This window comes from Pan troglodytes, chromosome 1 (genome assembly GCF_028858775.2).
Source record: "Pan troglodytes isolate AG18354 chromosome 1, NHGRI_mPanTro3-v2.0_pri, whole genome shotgun sequence".
NCBI lineage: Eukaryota > Metazoa > Chordata > Mammalia > Primates > Hominidae > Pan > Pan troglodytes.
In genome coordinates, this window is record NC_072398.2 from 180868420 (window position 1) to 180887407 (window position 18988).

General features: G+C 40.4%; 1 protein-coding gene across 27 annotated transcripts in view; it reads right to left on the reverse strand.

Moving 5' to 3' along the window:
* ELAVL4 (ELAV like RNA binding protein 4) overlaps positions 1–18988 on the reverse strand; it is a 155995-nt gene that overhangs the window by 46737 nt on the left and 90270 nt on the right. For 24 of the 27 annotated variants that reach the window (XM_001135525.7, XM_009457392.5, XM_001135610.6 and 21 more), the window contains exon 2: positions 12183–12423. In XM_001135525.7, the coding sequence (XP_001135525.1) occupies positions 12183–12423 (241 nt within the window). Of the gene's footprint in view, positions 1–12182; positions 12424–15411; positions 15499–18988 lie in introns of all 27 variants that reach the window. The other 3 variants (XM_016962866.4, XM_016962849.4, XM_063802359.1) reach the window with 1 other exon arrangement.

Below are 18988 nucleotides of genomic sequence, written 5' to 3' on the forward strand. Positions count from 1 at the left end.
ATCTCACAACACACAGAAAGGTGCGAAAAGTCAGTATTATCTCCATTTTATGCACAACAACCTGAGGCACGGAATGGCTTGATCCACCAAAAGTCCCATAGCTAGCCCGAGAAGAAGAACTTAGTGGATCCTTCCACTTTATCATGTTACCACTTATAGAAGTGGCCTAATTTAAAAAAAAATCTCAGAAATTATCCTGACATATTCAACTACAGACCGTCCCCGACTTACAATGGTTGGATTTATGATGACTTCTTGACTTTACAATGGGTTTATCAGAGTATTAAATGCATTTTCAACTTATGATATTTTTAATTTATGATGGTGTATCAGGATATAATCCCACTGTAAATGGAGGAGCATCTTATTGAACTAAAGGCTTTCATTTACAATCTTCCAGAACCACTGAAATTGGTGTTCATTATTTCTGCAGCTATTCCTGAGGTTTACTGGAATACAATGTACAGCCACATTCATGACTCAGGATGAAACAGCAAGAATGGGGGAAACCCTCTCTCGTGAAGGTCTCTCGTCCCAGCTGGCAGACAGACATGGGTATGCAGCCGGCTTGGCCACTTGCTTGCTGTGTGACCTTAGGCTAGTCACGTTAAACTCCAGGAACCTTGGTTTCCTTGTCTAAATAAGGGGGTCACTAATGTCTACCTACTGTAGATGTGGTCAGGATTAAATGAGATAAATATAAGGCGACATCTAACATCTGGCATCTAGCAGGTGCTTAGTAAATGTAAGTTTCCATTCTATTCTCCTGCCTTCTCAGATGACATCTCCTACTTCCTACTTGGAATTACATAACCTAGGATTGAACCAGGAACAGACATCCACCTTCCCTCTCCTCCCCCTTTATCCATCTGTTGGCCCAGGGCTAACACCCTTGATGAGAAGTGGTTAGGAGTTATGAGATAGGAGCAACCCATTTATAGACTGCTTTCATTTACAAAGTGCCTTCGCATGTATCACCTGGTTTGAATTCACAAGTACCATCCAAAGAAGGTAGGGTTAAGATTTATCTTCTCTACTGTGTATTGAGGAAATGGAGATCCAAAGGGATAACATGACTTACATAAGGTTTCAAATACATCTATCAAGTATGGGGTGGGGAAGGCAAGGCAGGACTTTCAGTGAAGTCTGTCTCAATTCTAGTTAGTCTGATGCACTGGGTTTGGTATTTCTGACCAGAAAGTGTTTGGGGGATGTGTTTGTGTGTGTGCCTGCGTGCGCACATGCCTGCCAGAAAAGTGTTTGGGGGATGTGTGTGTGTGTGTGTGTGCGTGCCTGTGCACGCACATGCATGCCAGAAAAGTGGGGGATGTGTGTGTGTGCTGGGGTGTGCGGAGCTCTTGGGTAGTGCTGTCTCTCTCTCGTACTTAGAGGGTGATCTGTGTCCATTGACTGGTGAGGGGCACTGGGAAGAGCAAAGGTGGCTGAGGACTAGTTCCAGTTTCCACAGTTAGGACCAGGATATGAGAGTGACATTTGAGTTTCCTGTTTGTTGTCCAGCTCAGGGCTCTGGGTAATGAGAAACCAGACAGAACTCACTGCAGAAACCCTCACGAGAAAGACGGAAGCTGAAAACTGAAGTTCCTGCATGTCCAGCCTTGGGGACTGAAGGGAGAGGAAAGACTGAAGTGACTCAGAAAGCAGTAATACTTCAGTAATACCTCAGTTCAGGGCAGCAGGCAAGGAAGGCCTGCTTCAGAACACCTCCTCCATAGGGCACATTGTTTATACCTTATATTAATAAAAACAAGAACTCCACTCAGGCAGCTTCTCTGTGTTACTGCCTGCCCTAGCCATAAAAAGCAAGTCAATCAATCCAAAATGGACCCAGGCAAGAAAGATGAGGAAAATTCCATGTATATTTTTTCAGGCTTTCTATCCAATCCTGCATTACAGTGGGCAAGTGTCTCCACAATCAGAGGCCTGTCTCCAGAGAAAGGGCTACAGGGCCAGTGGTGGGAGAGGGTGTGGGGATTCTGGTAACTACTTGAGAAAGGAACCAAAATTGTCACCATTCATTTTCATTGATGTAAAGAAAACTCCTAGATGGGAATTGAACAATGAGAACACATGGACACAGGAAGGGGAACATCATACTCTGGGGACTGTTGTGGGGTGGGGGGAGTGGGGAGGGATAGCATTAGGAGATATACCTAATGCTAAATGACGAGTTAATGGGTGCAGCACACCAGCATGGCACATGTATACATATGTAACTAACCTGCACATTGTGCACATGTACCCTAAAACTTAAAGTATAATAATAATAAAAAAAAAAGAAAACTCAAACTAGGTGGTCCGTTTGAGTCATTTAACCACAATTAATTTACTAAATTTCCTCTGGTCTCCTTTTACCATTCTATATCCATTTCCTTCTATTCTGTTTTTTAAAAAAATTCATGGCTATTTCAATTTTAGTTTTTTCCATACTATCTAATAAGCCAATGAAAATCCTTTTTGGATCAAAGTGACATGTCAAAAAACAAGAAGGCAGAAAGAGGAAGCAGGACAAACACACACACACACACACACACACACACACACACACACACACACAATATAACAACAACAACAAACCAGGCAAAGAAAAGAGAGGAAGAAAGAGCAAGAAAAATAAGCAGCCAAGTGCTCTTGACTCGTCAAAGGAAGTACTGAGTATAAAAGCCTCTGAAAACAAACACTAAGGGCAAATATCAGGGATTGCTAAGTGTATATTTTATGCTTATATCACCAATAAAATTATTTAATCTGATTCCAGAAGTTTGTGATGAGAAATTCCATTAGCGGCCATAGGAATTAGAGTTATTACCCTAACTAGCTGTATCCACTTTGTGTTTATGAGGCCTTGTATCTCACCAGACATTCAACTACAAAATAAGGGACATGCAGAAAACTCAACTTAGAAATCCGCAAGAACTTTAAGTAGGTGGAAAGCAAGTCACTGAGCAAATGGGTATATCACCTTAGAGAGATAAATAATGATTCTCAGATCACAGACACCATGGGAAGTCTGAAAGCTGTCAACTTCCTTCTGTGTTAGGTAGAGTTAATTACTAGCAAAGTAGAAGGAACGCAGACCTCAGAATCAGACTTGGGTTCAAATATCAGCTCCACCGCTTATTAACTGTGACCCTGGATAAATTATTTAACATCTCTGAGCTTCAGATATTTCACTGACACAAAGGTGGTATCCCCACTTACCTGACAGAGTAGTCCTGCCTGTTCTATTCATTATCTCTTGAAGATGTCTGTATTAGGCAGCTTGGGCTACCATAAGAAGATACCACAGACTGGGTGGCTTAAACAACAGAAATTTATTTTCTCACAGTTCTGGAGTCTGGAAATCCAAGATCAGGGTGCTAGCATGGTTGGGTTCTAGTGAAGGCTCTTTTTCTGGCTTGCAGATAGCTGCCTTCTTGCTTGTTGCATGTGTATGGAGAAAATTCCAGTCTCTCTTCCTCTTCTTATAAGATCACTAATCTTATCAGATCAGGGATCTACCATTATGGCCTCATTTAACCTTAATTACTTCTGCAGAGGCCCTATCTCCAAAAACTATTACATTGGGGGTTAGAACTTCAACATAAGAATTTTGCGGGGACATAAACATTCATTCCATAACAATGTCTCTGAAGCTTGGCTCAGCTGCCTCCTCTGCATGGACTGGTCTCCTACAATCTAATCTCTACCAAATTCAGGGCCAAGTTGAAGGCTCGCTTTTCTTTGACACTTGCTTTGAGAATCTCAGTCTATTGTCATCTTTTTCTCCTTTGAACACCCATAACTGATGTTGTCTTCATTCAGCACAGACAGAGTGGTATGGTAACAGAAAGACCATAGACTTTGCAGTCAGATGCCCTAACCCCACTCACCACCTGACTAATTCTAGGTCTTGGGTTCTGCATCTGCAAAATGGGAATAAAATCACTGATCAGGCAACACTGATATAAAGCTTCAATGAGATAACATCTATAATATGCCTAGCACTGTAGCTGACACACAGTAGGCATTCCATCAAACCTCCAACTTCATTGTATCATTACGAATCCTTTTTCACTATCCTTCCAATGACATTAATAGCCAGGACCAAGGAAAGGTAAGATTGGGCCTTGGTGAAGAACAAAACAAAACAACCTCCACTTCCCTCTTGCCCCCGCCCACAAAACAGCAAGGTAGATGTGTAGTTAATATGCATAATAAGCAGCCAGCTCCCCGTCACTTCCAGACTTTCATGAAGGGCTGTCATTTGTTCTGGTTTCCCTGGCTCGTTGGTCCTGCAGCAACACATGGGCACAAACTATGTCTTATCCATTTTGACCTCCTCACAGACTGTGATACAGAATTTCAGAGAAGGGAAGGAAAGGGAATAATATCTATTTGGTCTGAGAGAGTAGACACTAAATAAATACTGTTGGTTGATTGAAAATGTTTTAAAAATATAAAAACCTTATACAAATATATGATCTCTATCTGAATTTTATCTTCTCTCCAAACTAGAAATATCTTCTCCTATCAAAGCTCAATTTTGGGACTGTAGAAAAAATGAAAAAGCAACTTAAAGATCTTTAGTTTTTACGAGGAATAAACACAGATACAGAGTTTATCAGTTAAGAGCAGTCAGGGAGATGTGGAATGGGGGCGAGGGGGCAGATTGGAAAAAGAAATCACCACTACTACACCTCACAGAAGACAAGAAGAAAATGAATTTCCCATTAACACATTTCAGAAAGCACTTTCCTCCTACCCTGAAGCTGATGAATTACATTTTTAGATAATGTGTGGAAATTTCAGTTTGACATTACCTTCCTCCTTAGTTCCTAGTCTCAATCAACCAGGCCATTCTACAGAGAAGGGAGGAGTGAGTGAGTGAATGTGTGGGTGTGTGTGTGTGTGTTGGGGGAAGAAGAGAAGGCTGCGTGAACAGGGAATTGGTCTTACGAACCAAACAGTCAGCTAAAGTACAGAAATAGAAAATTCTTAAAATACCCAGCCTGATTCACATCCTAGGTAAAAATCCTTTGAGACATCTCTCCTGGGATGTGAGAATACTTTCCTACGGTTATCTGAGTTCGGAAGCAGGGCAGAACTGTCTGATTTGGAAGGTAAGATGAAGGGGAACACAGCCAGGAGGCAAAAGGAAACCATACCTGGTCTGTAATCCTGACTACAGACATCCTGGGAAAAAATTGTGTCAGAAGATGCATAATGTACCTGCACAAACCCTAAACCTCACGGCTCCACTCAACTGCCAACCTGCCCTAATTAGAAAGGATGGAAAGTCTCTGATTCCCCTTGATGAGTGTGTAAGAAGCACAATGATTACATGGTTTACTGTTTGCACTTCACGTTCTGACGTTCTTCAAGTTCCCCTTAATAAGGCAGACTCCAATTCTCCTGTTTTGTAACCCCATTAGGCTGCCAAATCTTCTCCATACCTAAAAATTTTCCACTCACCTCCAACAATAGCCAACCCCCTCTTCCCGAGTCAACAAATCAAAACTCTTTTATTCTTCTTTGTAGAATATGTATGACTGCAGGGAGGTGGTAAATAAAATGACAGATGCAAATCTGCCTGATTTTCCTCTGAAATCAGGAGATACATCACATTGTACTAAGCACATTTTCCAAATCAGCAGCAAAATATGCTGATAAATGCTACCATTTGCTGTACTCTTCCCATCACTAATGACTTTCCGTCTTATGTGCATGTAGAAAAGTTCATTTAGCGAATCAATATCTTGGGATTTTCTTGGATATGCCTAAATGAGGCTGGGTTTTTATTATGCTTAAATTGTAGGCAGCATCCATTTCAATACAGTGCTTGCACAATAAAGAAAAGGTGAACATACTGAAGAGTATTTCACAAAAAGAGAATATCAGAAGTGAAAAAACCACTCCAAGTCTAGTCTTCTTTGTTTAGCTAAGCAGTGACCTGTTTAATACCAAAAATTTATCTTTTTAATGCACTGTGTGCTATTTTCCAAAGCAAAAGATTCTGAGCTCTAATTATGTTTTCCCTGTATTCAAAAATTTCATTCCCTAGGTATACAAGCTGAGTTAGTTTGTAAAGGGGAGGAGTCAGTTTAGTATTTTGGGGCAAACTGCCAGAAATAAAGTATAAATTTGACAATTCACAATTAGTCAGTGCTGGGTTCAAGTACCACCTCCCTTTACTTGGAAGCTAAGTCACGTTGGCCAGTAATTCAACTGCTCCTGATTTCAAGTTTCTGCATCTGTAAAATGGCCATCATGAGGATTATGTGAGACTCCGTCTACTGATCTCAGCACAATGCTTGGCACCCAGTAAGTACTCAAAAGCATCGGCCATTATGATTCTCCAAGATAGCTTGATTTATTATTTAAATAAGCTACTATATTTAAAGCATTATTATAGTGCCCAGTAAACATATTAAGGCACACACAAAAAATAAAAGCTGTTGCAGTTATTCTTATATATCTGCTGGGTGTTGTAAGAAATTATGCCAATAAACTCACCTTGGGGCTGAATTCACATTTTGGGAGTGAGTTCAAGGAATTTTTATATCTTAGGATTTTTCAGAGCCTTTTATTGTTTATATAGTTATCTCAGAAGTAAAATTCAACCAAATTCCCATAGTGTTCCTATAAGTCCAGTACATGAAAGTATATAAGGTACATTAAAACAATCCAGAACCCTCACTCCCCTCTCCTCTTCAACCCAATAGACCGTACTCTGTCATGACTCAAAGCCTAGATGCTCTAATAGATACTGTGGCCACCGCTGTGGTCCATTTCCCACATCTCACCTACTGAGAGAGACACGCTCAGGATTGTTAGCACTTTCAGAAATTCAAGAAAGAACACAAGTTACCCAGTGTTACTGCATCAAAACTGAGTTGGTTCCTTTAATTAGAGTTGTAAATTCAGATACAAAGGCAGCAGCAAAATATCCACCCTCTTGCCCACAGTAGTGAAGGTCATTTATTTGGCCTTATTCTTTTTCCACTAAATGGTATTAATTAAACCAAAGAGATGTATTATAAAGGAAGAAATGAAGACACGGATTAGAAGTGGTGTTTAGGAAATGTTGTCTTTGTCCATTGGGGTACAACTCTAACTGACTGAATTTTTTGGTATGCTTAACTTCATTTGACCATGCTGCTTCATATTAGACCACTGCTTCCAAAGAGACATGTTCCAGCGCTACTTCTTTTGTCCAAAGCACAGAGGAATAAAAAATGCTTTTGTTCTTTGACTAAAATTTTAGCTCTATTCCTTTGCTTTTCTTTCCTCTGCCTAAATCCTTACCCTATCTTTTAAACTTTCCCCAACAGCTCCAGCTAACACCAACCTCACCTCTTCCAAACACCTATAGCACTTACGTATTAATGGTATGTTCCATATACTTGTCTCTTAATAGATTCAGTTTTGTTATTGATAATGTTCAGTTTGGTCTGTCCTGTCCTCAAAAACTCCCCTTCAGAGCTCACACTCACCTGAAATGAATAGAAAGCTACTCTTAAAAAGTACACTGTGGCTAGGCACAGTGGCTCATGCCTGTAATCCCAGCACGTTGGGAGGCCGAGGCAGGCAGATCACAAGGTCAGGAGTTTGAGACCAGCCTGGCCAATATGGTGAAACCCTGTCTCTACTAAAAATACAAAAATTAGCCAGGCGTGGTGGCGGGTGCCTGTAGTCCCAGTTACTCGGGAGGCTGAGGCAGGAGAATCACTTGAACTCAGGAGGTGGAGGTTGCAGTGAGCCGAGATTGCACCACTGCACTCCAGTCTGGGCAACAGAGTGAGACTTCATCTCAAAAAAAAAAAAAAAAAAAGGACAATGCATGGATACACAGAGAGTGACATGAAGTAAAAATACAATTCTTTTTTTTATCACTGTGATGCAAATAATCACACAATGTAAATAGGCAGGTCAAAACTGTTTGTTGTCTTACACTGATTTCTTTTTTCTTTTTCTTTTTTTTTTGAGACAGAGTTTCGTACTTGTTACCCAGGCTGGAGCGCAATCTCAGCTCAATGCAACCTCTGCCTCCCAGATTCAAGCAATTCTCCTGCCTCAGCCTCCCGAGTAGCTGGGATTACACGCGCCCACCACCACACCTAGCTAATTTTTGTATTTTTAGTAGAGACGGGGTTTCACCATGTTGGCCAGGCTTGTCTTAAACTCTTGACCTCAGATGACCCACCTGCCTTGGCCACCCAAAGTGCTGGGATTCCAAGCGTGAGTCACTGCGCCTGGCCTAATTTCTTTCTAGAGATTTTTCTTTTTTTTTCTTTTCCTTATTTGTTTTGGGGCGGTAACAAGATAAACACTTACAAAAATGCAAAAAAGGCAAAGAAATAATAATAATAATTCAGCTCTGCTGGTTTCAAGACATACCCTGAGCCACCTAACCTTGCCCTGGTCAAGCCACATGTTTTCTCCCCTAAAATACTGATCACATAGGAACTTGGATTCAGTAAGGCAATCTCAATGTTTACAAAACAAAACCAAAACCAAAATGGTAACAAAACAAAAAAATAAGAAACTAAATCATCTCCTTGGAGTTCATGGGAATAATATAATTTCTACCAGGTATTTGGTGTTCTTTGCCTGAGTTTCTAGGTTGCATGAACTCTGTGGGTCACATGACACTTCCTTTGTTTTCCCCAGCAGCAGAGGCTGCAGGTAGATGAAGAAGAAAAGCTAAAGAGTTAGCTTCCAATGCCATGATGTGTCACGGCTGTACACAAAAGCAACTCAGGATATGCCTTTCTTCTCCCTGGTACCTGGATTATTCTGGTGAGTGTCCTTTCCCAATTGGAAAAAGAAAAATGTAATGTCTCTGAGAAGATAAGTAACAGAGATGTCCAAAAGCAAGGTATCTTAAAACTGGCATTTTCAGTAAATTTGGTTCTACTCTGAAGGAAGACAAAGGCTGAGTTATATCCCCAGAGGATGATAAATATTGTTATCTTTGCTCCCTTTATACACATGAGTCTTGTTTAAAGCCATGGTACATTAGATAGACTCTCCAGAGGGTGCCCAGCAACCTCTGCTCAGCAGAACACAATGTTGCATTGGGTTATGAAGTGCAGGTTAGGCAGGGTCTTTACCCTGTACATGCCTCCAAATAAAATCATGCTTTTGGAAAGCAAGAGTGACTCCCAGCTCCACCACCTGCTAATACCTGTGCTGCCTGGGGAAATCACCAAGCTTCAGTTTCCTCATCTAAGAAAATGGAGGCTGCTCTCCGTGTTAAATGAAATAGGGTATGTCCAGCGCTTAGCAAGTATCCAGCACAGACGAAGTGCTTGATAAATGGTGATGTTTATGTCCCCAGCACATAACGCTTAAGTCCATGACCAAATTTCTTCTATCTGTTCTCAAACGGAGAATTCATTGACAATTCACAGCCAGGGATGAATCTAGCCTGCTGGTAAGGCTATCAACAGAGTCACTTCCTCTCTCTGTAAAGAGATTTTAACATTGCAGAAGCCAGAACCTTCTAAGGGAATCCATTACATTCTCTTAGGGAGTGGTTGGGGCTGGAAAATCTTAATCTTGAATTCTTATCTCTTTGCCACCTCCCACCCCCCAATCCTCCCACTGGATATTTAGAACTCCTTGTAAACTTCACAGGATCGAGATGCATTGAGATCTGTAGGAGGTGTTGGAGGAAAAAGGGGGACTAGGATGTTAAAAATCAGGGCAACAAAAATACCCATGATGTCATTTACCCTGACTTCTGAACCACCAGCTGCAGCCTCTCCACTTGCCTGGTGTGATATACCTCACCTCTTCCAGCCTGCATTGTGACCTAACCCCAAATGTTGGCCTCGGGGAGGTCCTCAGCTAGAGCAATTCCCACTCCTTCCCCATTTCCCCACAGCCCTATCTCTCCCTCCTTCTCTGACTTTTAGCATAGCCAATTAAACCTGAACAACGGGTGGATGGAGGAAATATGCTGCATCTATGGAATGGTACAGCAGGGACTAGTTTCACTGTTAATTTAAAATGCTAGAATTAATTAGGTAGTGTAAATGAAGAATTTAATAAGCACTCTTTACAACCACAAGTTTTACTTTTATTAAACACTGCTATCAAATGAGGGCAAATATCTCTGGTCTCTCTCTATATTTCCCTGCCTCATTCCCATAAGCTCTCTACAAATAAAAATTTTTTGGGCCTGAATTTAAGAAGAATGCATAATTATAAATTTATGCCTGAATTGTATTTCTGCTTTCAACCCCATAAGCTTCTTCTTTAAGCTCAGATGCTACTGTATGTCTCTGCTTGTGCTGGAGAGGGTGCTAAACAAACCAAAGTTGACAATTTTGGTTTTGTATACCAAATTAAAGGCTGTCTTCGAAGCTGTCACTCCTATTCAAATCCACTCGGTGAACTACCAAATTAGCATTCTTTCAGTAAAGGAATCTGCTTGTTTAAACATGTGTCTTTAGAAAACAAGGAACAACACCATGAATCAGTACTTCTCAAAAATCTCGCTACAGTTCTGAAGGAATTCTGAAAAGGTGATTAATAATATTCACTAATATAGCTGGCAGAGTCCGTATTTTGAAGGTAAGGCTATACTAAAAATACATTTTCTATATAGGAGTAGGAGGAAGAATCATATGGTTAACTGGTTTTAATTTGGTTTGAATTATCATCCTATTATATAAAGATTATTCAGGAATCTAAATATTGGCTTTCTGAACGTATGGGAAATTCTGTTTAAGGATAGATGTTCCAGTGCTCTGGTACAAGATCATCAAAGCCTGGCCCTATTTGGAGAATTCGATAGATACTGTTTTTTCTGTTCTGGCCACTTTCCTTGAAGCATACTAGCTGTACTTACAATAATAGATTTATTTACTGAGGGACCACTGTGCAGTAGACATTGTGCTAGATGCAATATATCTAGTCTCTCATTTAATCCTCACAATAAGCCCTTTGAGACAAGCATTATCTTCCAGTTTTTCAAATAAGAAAATTATGTCTGGAGTGTTAGGTGACTTGTATTTTGGAAAGTAGCAGTGGTATTTAAGTTTTATGATTTTGCAAACTACTTAATTTATAAGGGGAAAAGATTTACATGTGAATTATGAGAACAGAAGAATGTATATATCTACACACACACATATAGAATGTATTCTCTGATTTAAAATAAAGATGATGTATATCCCTATTTTAATGATGCAGCTTCCTTTTTTAAAAAAAAAAAACTCTAGGACAGTTGCTGATTAATTAAACTGTCTAGGGAAAGGGAAACAAAAGTCAATACTCAAAACTGACAAGTATTTGAGTTGGATATGAATGATTTCAGGAGTGGAGTATCAGAGAGTAGCAGCTTCACTGCCATCATTACGTAGCCTAATATATTTCTAAGAAAATATTCTCACTGCCAATAAGATTATAGGGAAACTTTCCCCCAAAGAATTATAGTGTCAGTGTCTGGCAAACATTTGGTTCTCAATGAACAGTTGTCAATTAGGAGAAAATCAGAACCTAAAAATCTCATGTATTGAAGTTGTATAGGGTGTTGATTCACTTTCAAGTAAAAATGCCCTCACATCTCAAAGAGTATCTTCAAAACGAACAGACAGATAAAATAAAACAAAATACCTCAAATGCAGATCTTCATTAAGCATTTCCCTCCTACTGCAGAGTAGTTGTATTCCAGAATAATCTGCTATCCTTAGGGCCTGTTTCTCCCCAGGGACAAGGGCAGTTGTGTCAACTGTCCACACATCCACAGTGGCCCCCTTTAAAACACTTGTTTCAGGCACATGGAAGAACACTGGGCACACATGAAGCAAATATTGAGAGGAGAAGAATACATGAGCAAAAACTAGTGTATAGTATAGGGAGGGCAGAGTTGTGGGACTGGAAACTATAGAACAAAGGGAAGGAATGGCTGATTAAGAATAAAAGGAGACAAAATCAAAGGATCATTTTACATGAAGATGAAGATGTACCAAAATCTTCATCTGCTCCCCAGCAGTACCAATCTACAATAAGGTCTTATGTGGTGTATGTAGTGTGAGTTTATGACTGTGTATCCATGCCATCTTGCATGCAGGGTACATGATATAGACATTCAGGTGCACCATCACACATGTGCATTTCTGCTAAGATCTGCACATCTAATGGAACAACATAGCTTCAAATCCTGTGCATACCTGTAATTTTGTCTCTCACAAGTTTGCAGGATTCTATTTCACCAATGCTCCCGAAGAGACTCCTGAATTCTTCTTGGGTCATATTCTGGGGTAAATAGTTGACGATGAGGTTGGTTTTGCTGTCATCTGTGGTTGCCCCTGTTTGCATGGGAGAAGGACAGTTTCTGTTGTTGCTGGAGGGTCCATTGCTTGTATTGGATGTCGGACCATTTGACACCTGAGGCTCCATGGTGCTAATTATCTAAATAAAAATAAAAACAATTGAAAAAGCCTTTTGAAATCTCAGACACAAAGTCTCTTTTAAAAGTTTATTAATTTTTTTGAAAAGAAAGAGAAGAAGATAAAGCAAGATGGAGGAAGACACTGGGTTGTGAACACAGCCAATTTAGAAGCATGTTTTTAACCAAAATGTTAAACTCCTCTTTCTATTTTTAGGCCAGCCCATAGATTTTGAACACAGAGTAGAATGCAGTAGGAACTCTCCCATTATTTTGTTAATGAAAAGCTAATTCCTGTTTTCATTACACAATCACTCTCAGAAATGTATACTTAAGCCACAGCAAATTATAATTAAAATGTAAAGTAATAATCATGATTAAAATTATAGTTCCATTAAAGCTGAAAAAGCTAAATATAGAGGACTACACTCACAAGATCAAATACAGTACCTGTTTATTAACTATCTCATAAAATAAAATGACATTAAATTAAGTGGGGTTGTTCAATATGGGAAGGGTTTAAATTTTCACTGATGCTTAATCACTGATCAAATTTTAGATTTTACAGGTACATGCTAGGGAGCTGCAAAGTCATCTAATGTCTTTTTTTTTTTTAATCTAGCCATTCTGTTATTGTTTCTCCCAGACCTCTAATAAAACAAAAAACATGGAGGCAGACTTTTCTCTAGGTCTCCACGTTAGGTCCAGCACCGCCTGAGGCTGTCCACTCACATATTACTCAAAAAGGACTTTCTCTTGATTAAAATATTTAATTAAACAAAGATTTCTGGCTGGTGTGAATGTTCCAGGTAGCATGTATGAGAATAAAGAAATGAATGAATCCCTATCCTCAGGGAGCTTATAGTCTATAGAGGACACAGACAGGTAAACAGCTGGTATAGGGCAGTGATCATGCAATACAGAAGCAATTACTTCTGCTTATAGGATAGGGAGATTTAGGGACAGTTCTGAGAAAATGCTGGAATAGGGTTTTACATGAAAAATGAATTTAAGCTCATGAAGTCAGGTCATGAAGATGCCCTGTATGGGATGACAAACATGGAGAATTGCAAAATTGCAGAGCCAGAAGGCACATAAGGGAACAAAATCTAGCTCAACACTCACATTCGAGATGAAGCCCAGAGATGTCCAGTTACTTCTCTGTTATCATAGAAAAATGGGGGCAAAGTCCAGGCCTGCACCCAGATTTCCTGGCCCCAAACGCAGCCCATAATTCGCAACTTTCCATTTTGTCTTACACCGTCCTCTATTTGTCCATCATAAAATGGCTTCCATCTCCTCAGAAACTGATCATCAACTCCTTGGAAATGAAATCATACTCTGCCACTTACTAGCTGTGTGACCTTGGCAAGGGACTTAAATCCTAAGAGTCTTCATTTTCCTCATTTGAAAAATGGGAACAATGCTACCGTATGGCAAAGCGGTAAGAACCGATCCAGTGATATGACTTATGTAAAGCACCAGAACAGTGGTGGGCACATAACCACAATCACTGATGTTTATTAGTTACTCTGCCAATCATCCAATGTGACTTCTCTCACTGTCTCCTCACAAGAAGGCAATGAAGCATATTCTAATATTCTCTACGTCTTATAGATGAGGAAACCAAGGCATAGCAGACATCTGATAACTAGTAGCTTCCATTATTATTACCATTTGCCTGCTCAGAGGATTTAGGGGGGAAGCATTTTCATTTACTATAACATACATGTAATAAAGTGTATAAATCTTAAGGGTACAACACAAAGAATGTTTACAAAGTGAACACAATTCACAACTGGGTAATTACCTTTCAGATCACAATACAGAACATGACTGGCACCCCAAATGCCTTTCTCAGGTTCTCATCCCTGTCATTTACCTCACCCCTCAAAGGTAACCACTATTCTGAATTCTAGTCCACAGATTTGTTTTACCTATTTTTTTACCTTTATATACATGGACTCATACAACACATACTCTTTTGTGCCTTTTCACACACGTATGGAGTGTCATCTGCTCTGTTACATGTAACAATGCATTGTTCTTCCCACTGCTATAGCAATTTCCATTGTGTGGAAATATTACATTTTATTTATCTGTTGATGAACATTTGGATTGTTTCTAACTTTGAACTACTATAGATAATGCTGCTATGAGCATTATGTACAACATTTTGGTACAAAAATGTACATATTTCTATTGGGGATAGTCCTAGGATTCTGTTTTTGGGATCATAGGGTGTATGTATATTTAGCTTCAGTAGATACTGCCAACAGTATTTCAAAGTGGCTGTATCCATTTATATTCCCACCAGCAGAGTATGAAAGTTCCAGTTGCTCCACATCCTCATCAATGTTCAGAGACTATTTTTTGTTTTTGTTTTTGTTTATTTTCTCATCTGAAGCAGAGTGGTATAGTAAAAATGGAATGAGTGTTTGAGTCAAGACAACAGGTGATTTAAAATCTGAGTTCTAGGCCAGGTGCGGTGGCTCACACCTGTAATCCCAACACTTTGGGAGGCTGAGGTGGGCAGATCACCTGAGGTCAGGAGTTCAAGACCAGCCTGACCAACATGGAGAAACACAGTCTCTATTGAAAATACAAAATTAGCTGTGTGTGTGTGGTGGTGCACACCTGTAATCCCAGCTACTCGGGAGGCTGAGGCAGGAGAATCACTTGAACCTGGGAGGTAGAGGGTGCAGTGAGCCAAGATTGCACCACTGCACTCTAGCCTGGGCAACAGGAGTGAAACTCCGTCTCAAAAAACAAAAAAACAAAAAACTTAGTTTTACCACTTATTAGCTGTGTGATCTGAGGCAGGTTACTTCAATACTCTGAGCCTCAGCTTCCTCTTCAGCAAAACTGGAATAAAAAGCTTGCCATGCAGGGTTATCTTCAGGATGAGAGATAATGTACATTAAATGTCTAAAATACAAAGGGCATGGCTCAAGAGGAGCCAAGGAAATAAAGCAGACTGAGAAAGATGGGGAGCATCTAAGATTCTTTACCATCATGTAAGTAATTTAAGTGGCTCCACTTCTCCCATCGCCAGAATTTTCTTCTTGGCTTCAGGTCAACTTTAGGATTCTAGAAGGCTGGTCCAGACAGCAAGGAGAAAGCAAAAAGCTTCTGAGAAGAATCTTAAATCAAGCTCCCCTCAGGACTGATAGAAGTTGTACCCAGCAAAGCCTATTCAGCCACTTTGCCTTCGAGGCAAGGGTCCAGGAAAAGAATCAGGGAGATGGTCCCCAGGGAAGGAGGCATGCTAAAGGGATGGCATTACAGAGCATCAGCACAACTCCTGGCTAGGAGGCAGGTTTCAGCTCTGCCAAGCTGTGGGGCCTTCTGGGTCTTTGCAGTGCCTCCATTTGCTGTGTTGTCTCACTGCTTCACTGAGTCAGGTGTCCAGGCAACAAACATAAGAAGCACTGCCAACTCGATAATGAACATGAAAATCAGAATTTATCCATTCAGGAGGCCGGACTACTACATTCGATTTAATGGCAAAAACCCCCCAGGCCCACAGTCTTTAGAAACCCTTCTCTGTTCTCTACCTTTTTCAGGTTACCCTTCTTTCAGCTCCCCAACAAACACCTAGAAAATATCCCACACCAAGGCAGCTTATTTGGTGCTAGTGATGGAGTATGTGGAAGAATTTCATGCTGAGATTCTGTGGGACCAAAACTCATAAAGGTCACCTGACAGTCAGGTTCATCTTTCGTTTTCAGACACGTGGTGAAAGCCAGCACTTGTCCATGTGAACATCTCACAGGTCCACCTCCTCCAGGAAGGCCTATGAAGTAACAAGGCTGCAGCAAAGTAATTTCAGTCCCCACATCAGCTTTGTGGCCTTCCTTGCATTCTATGTGGATTTCCTAATTTATGTTGACTCCAGGAGGTGAGTCCTGTCTGTAGATTAGACAGCCCAACTGGTCCCAACTAGCTTCTAAAAGGAGCCATGAGATACAATGCTCACTACTGAGCTACTTTAGCTGACCACATCTATAAATTAGGTCAAGTCATTCTCATCCAATGTAGATGGAGCTCTCTTTGCTCTGCATCTACACTACACAGTTATTGTTTTGTGTATCCAGAAGGAACTGATGAAAACACACAAATGGACACATACAAAGAGAGTTTTCTCAATTAAAGTGTGCTGTCTGAAAGCTGAGAAACATTTGCAAATGTGTTAATATACATCCTATAATAAGACCCCTCACAGGTCTTAATGACGCATCTTAGGATGCAACACAGGCTGAAAAAAAAAATCAGAAATGTAAAACATCAGAATCAAATCTGACATGTGAATGAACCAAGAGAATTTTAAAACATTACCTGGAAAATAAGAGAAGTTGCCAAGATGTAAAGATATTAAATGCACGAATATGAAACTACAGCATTTTAAGGTTACGTGATAGACCTCAAAGACAGGACACCTGTTCTCTCTGCTTGGGAAACAGAGGGACAGAACAGGAGTAGAAAAGATGTGTGTTGGTAGAAAGCACATCCTCCAGTAAGTACAGAGGCTGGCTGGGCAAAATCAGAACACTTGCTTCCTCAGGCTAACACCTTTGATATTCTAACAGCACAATTTTCATTGCAAATAAATATATCAGTTACTCAAGTGTGCATATGTACTTTAATGAAACATTCTGTGTGGGTCTCACAGCCAACTTTGCAGCTGACCAGGTTCCAAGCCCCTGACTTGCCCTCCTTTCCTCATTTGAATAGCAATTAAGAACAGAATTACAGTCAGCATCCAGGATAGATCATTGAGGAGGTTCAGTTGACTTCAAACTCTAATGGATGTACAAAGCACTACATTAAATCTTTTATGTTTCTGTGATATATTTTAAGAAACATTATACAGGCAGAAAATTTCAGGGATAAACTATTAGAGCGGTGCACAATAACGTAGGCACTCAAATCCTGTCATTGTAAATGTCGATGGTTTGAATGACTAATTACTCACACTCAATGCATTAACCTCACCCCTCCCACCACTCTTTTCTGCAAAATATACAACAAAAGCAAGAGGGAAGGCTTCAGACGTGCAGCTGCCGGATCATCACCAGGGTCGTTTATATCTGCAGAGGGGAGGTAAGGAGCAGAGGCTCAGCCAGCCTCCTGCTCTTGGAAACTAAAAAGCCACCCCTCTGTTCCCTTCTGGCACCTCTCTCAACACAATCCAGGCTCCTTTTGTCTACCCAAGTTACCTGTAACACTAGTTCCTGGATATGTCAGGTCATACGCACATTTAAAAAGGATTTACTTCCACTATGGCTAGATCTGGGTATGTTAGATAAACAGAGATGGAGCCGAGATCTGTGCTGAACTCTGGGGATACAGAGATAACAAAGACAAAGAGCAGACCCTTCTTGAGTTCAACAGATACCAGAGAACATTAGGGTCCATGAAGCCCAACCCTGTAATTTTAAAGTGGAGGACCAGAATGTACTTCAACAGACTTGTGGAGACATGTCTACCTCCATACTTTTCTGAGTATAGCACTTTACAGTTCATTAAAATTCATGACCTGAACTGTGAGGTCCACAGCACAGAGATCACATCTGTTTTGTTTATTACAGCATCTCTTGAATGTAGAATAAAGCCTAACAATTGGTAGGTCCCAGATAAAGGACTGTAGAATGAATGAAAGTCCTTACATGTCCATTAGCTTACTGGATCTCTCAAACAACCCTGTGAGGTACAAGCCAATAAAGTACTAATATCATCCCCATTTTACAGATAACAAAAGAACAGGACAGGTAAGCAACCAGTCACCTACTGAGCACCTATTATATGCCAGGCATACACTTAAATATTATTTCAAATGCAGATTTTTTTTCAATTTTTAAAATTGTGGTAAAATACACATAACAAAATTTGCCAACTAAATAATTTTAAAGTATACAGGTCAGTGGTATTAAGTACCTTCATATTGCTTTGCAGCCATCAGCAGAATTCTTGTCATCTTGGTAAGTCTGAAACTCCATACCCATTAAACAATACCTCCTCATTCCCCTACTTTCCCCAGCTCCTGGCAACTACCATTCTACTTTCCATCTCTATGTCAAATGCAGATTTTAAGAAGCACTCATTAGCCAGGTGTGGTGGCTCATGCCTGTAATCCCAGCACTTTGGGAGGCCAAGGTGGGAGGATCACCTGAGATCAGGAGTTTGAGACCAACCTGGCCAACATGGAGAAACCCCACCTCTACTAAAAATACAAAAATTAGCCAGGCATGATGGCGGGTGCCTGTGCCTGTAATCCCAGCAACTTGGGAGGCTAAGGCAGGAGAATCACTTGAACCTGGAAGGCGGTGGTTGCAGTGAGCCGAGATCACGCCACTGCACTCCAGCCTGGGTGACAGAGCAAGACTCCACCTCAAAAAAAAAAAGCACTCATTCAGGCAGGAGGGTTAAAGCTTTGGCTGGCATGGGTCTACTATTGAATGCTTTGGCCCTATATCCTCAGAAAACCTATTGAATGCCTTGGCCCTATATCCTCAGAAAAATGTACACTCAAACAGCATTTTATGTTCACTAAAGCCAATCTATTATCTCCAGATTGAAAGTTCCCAA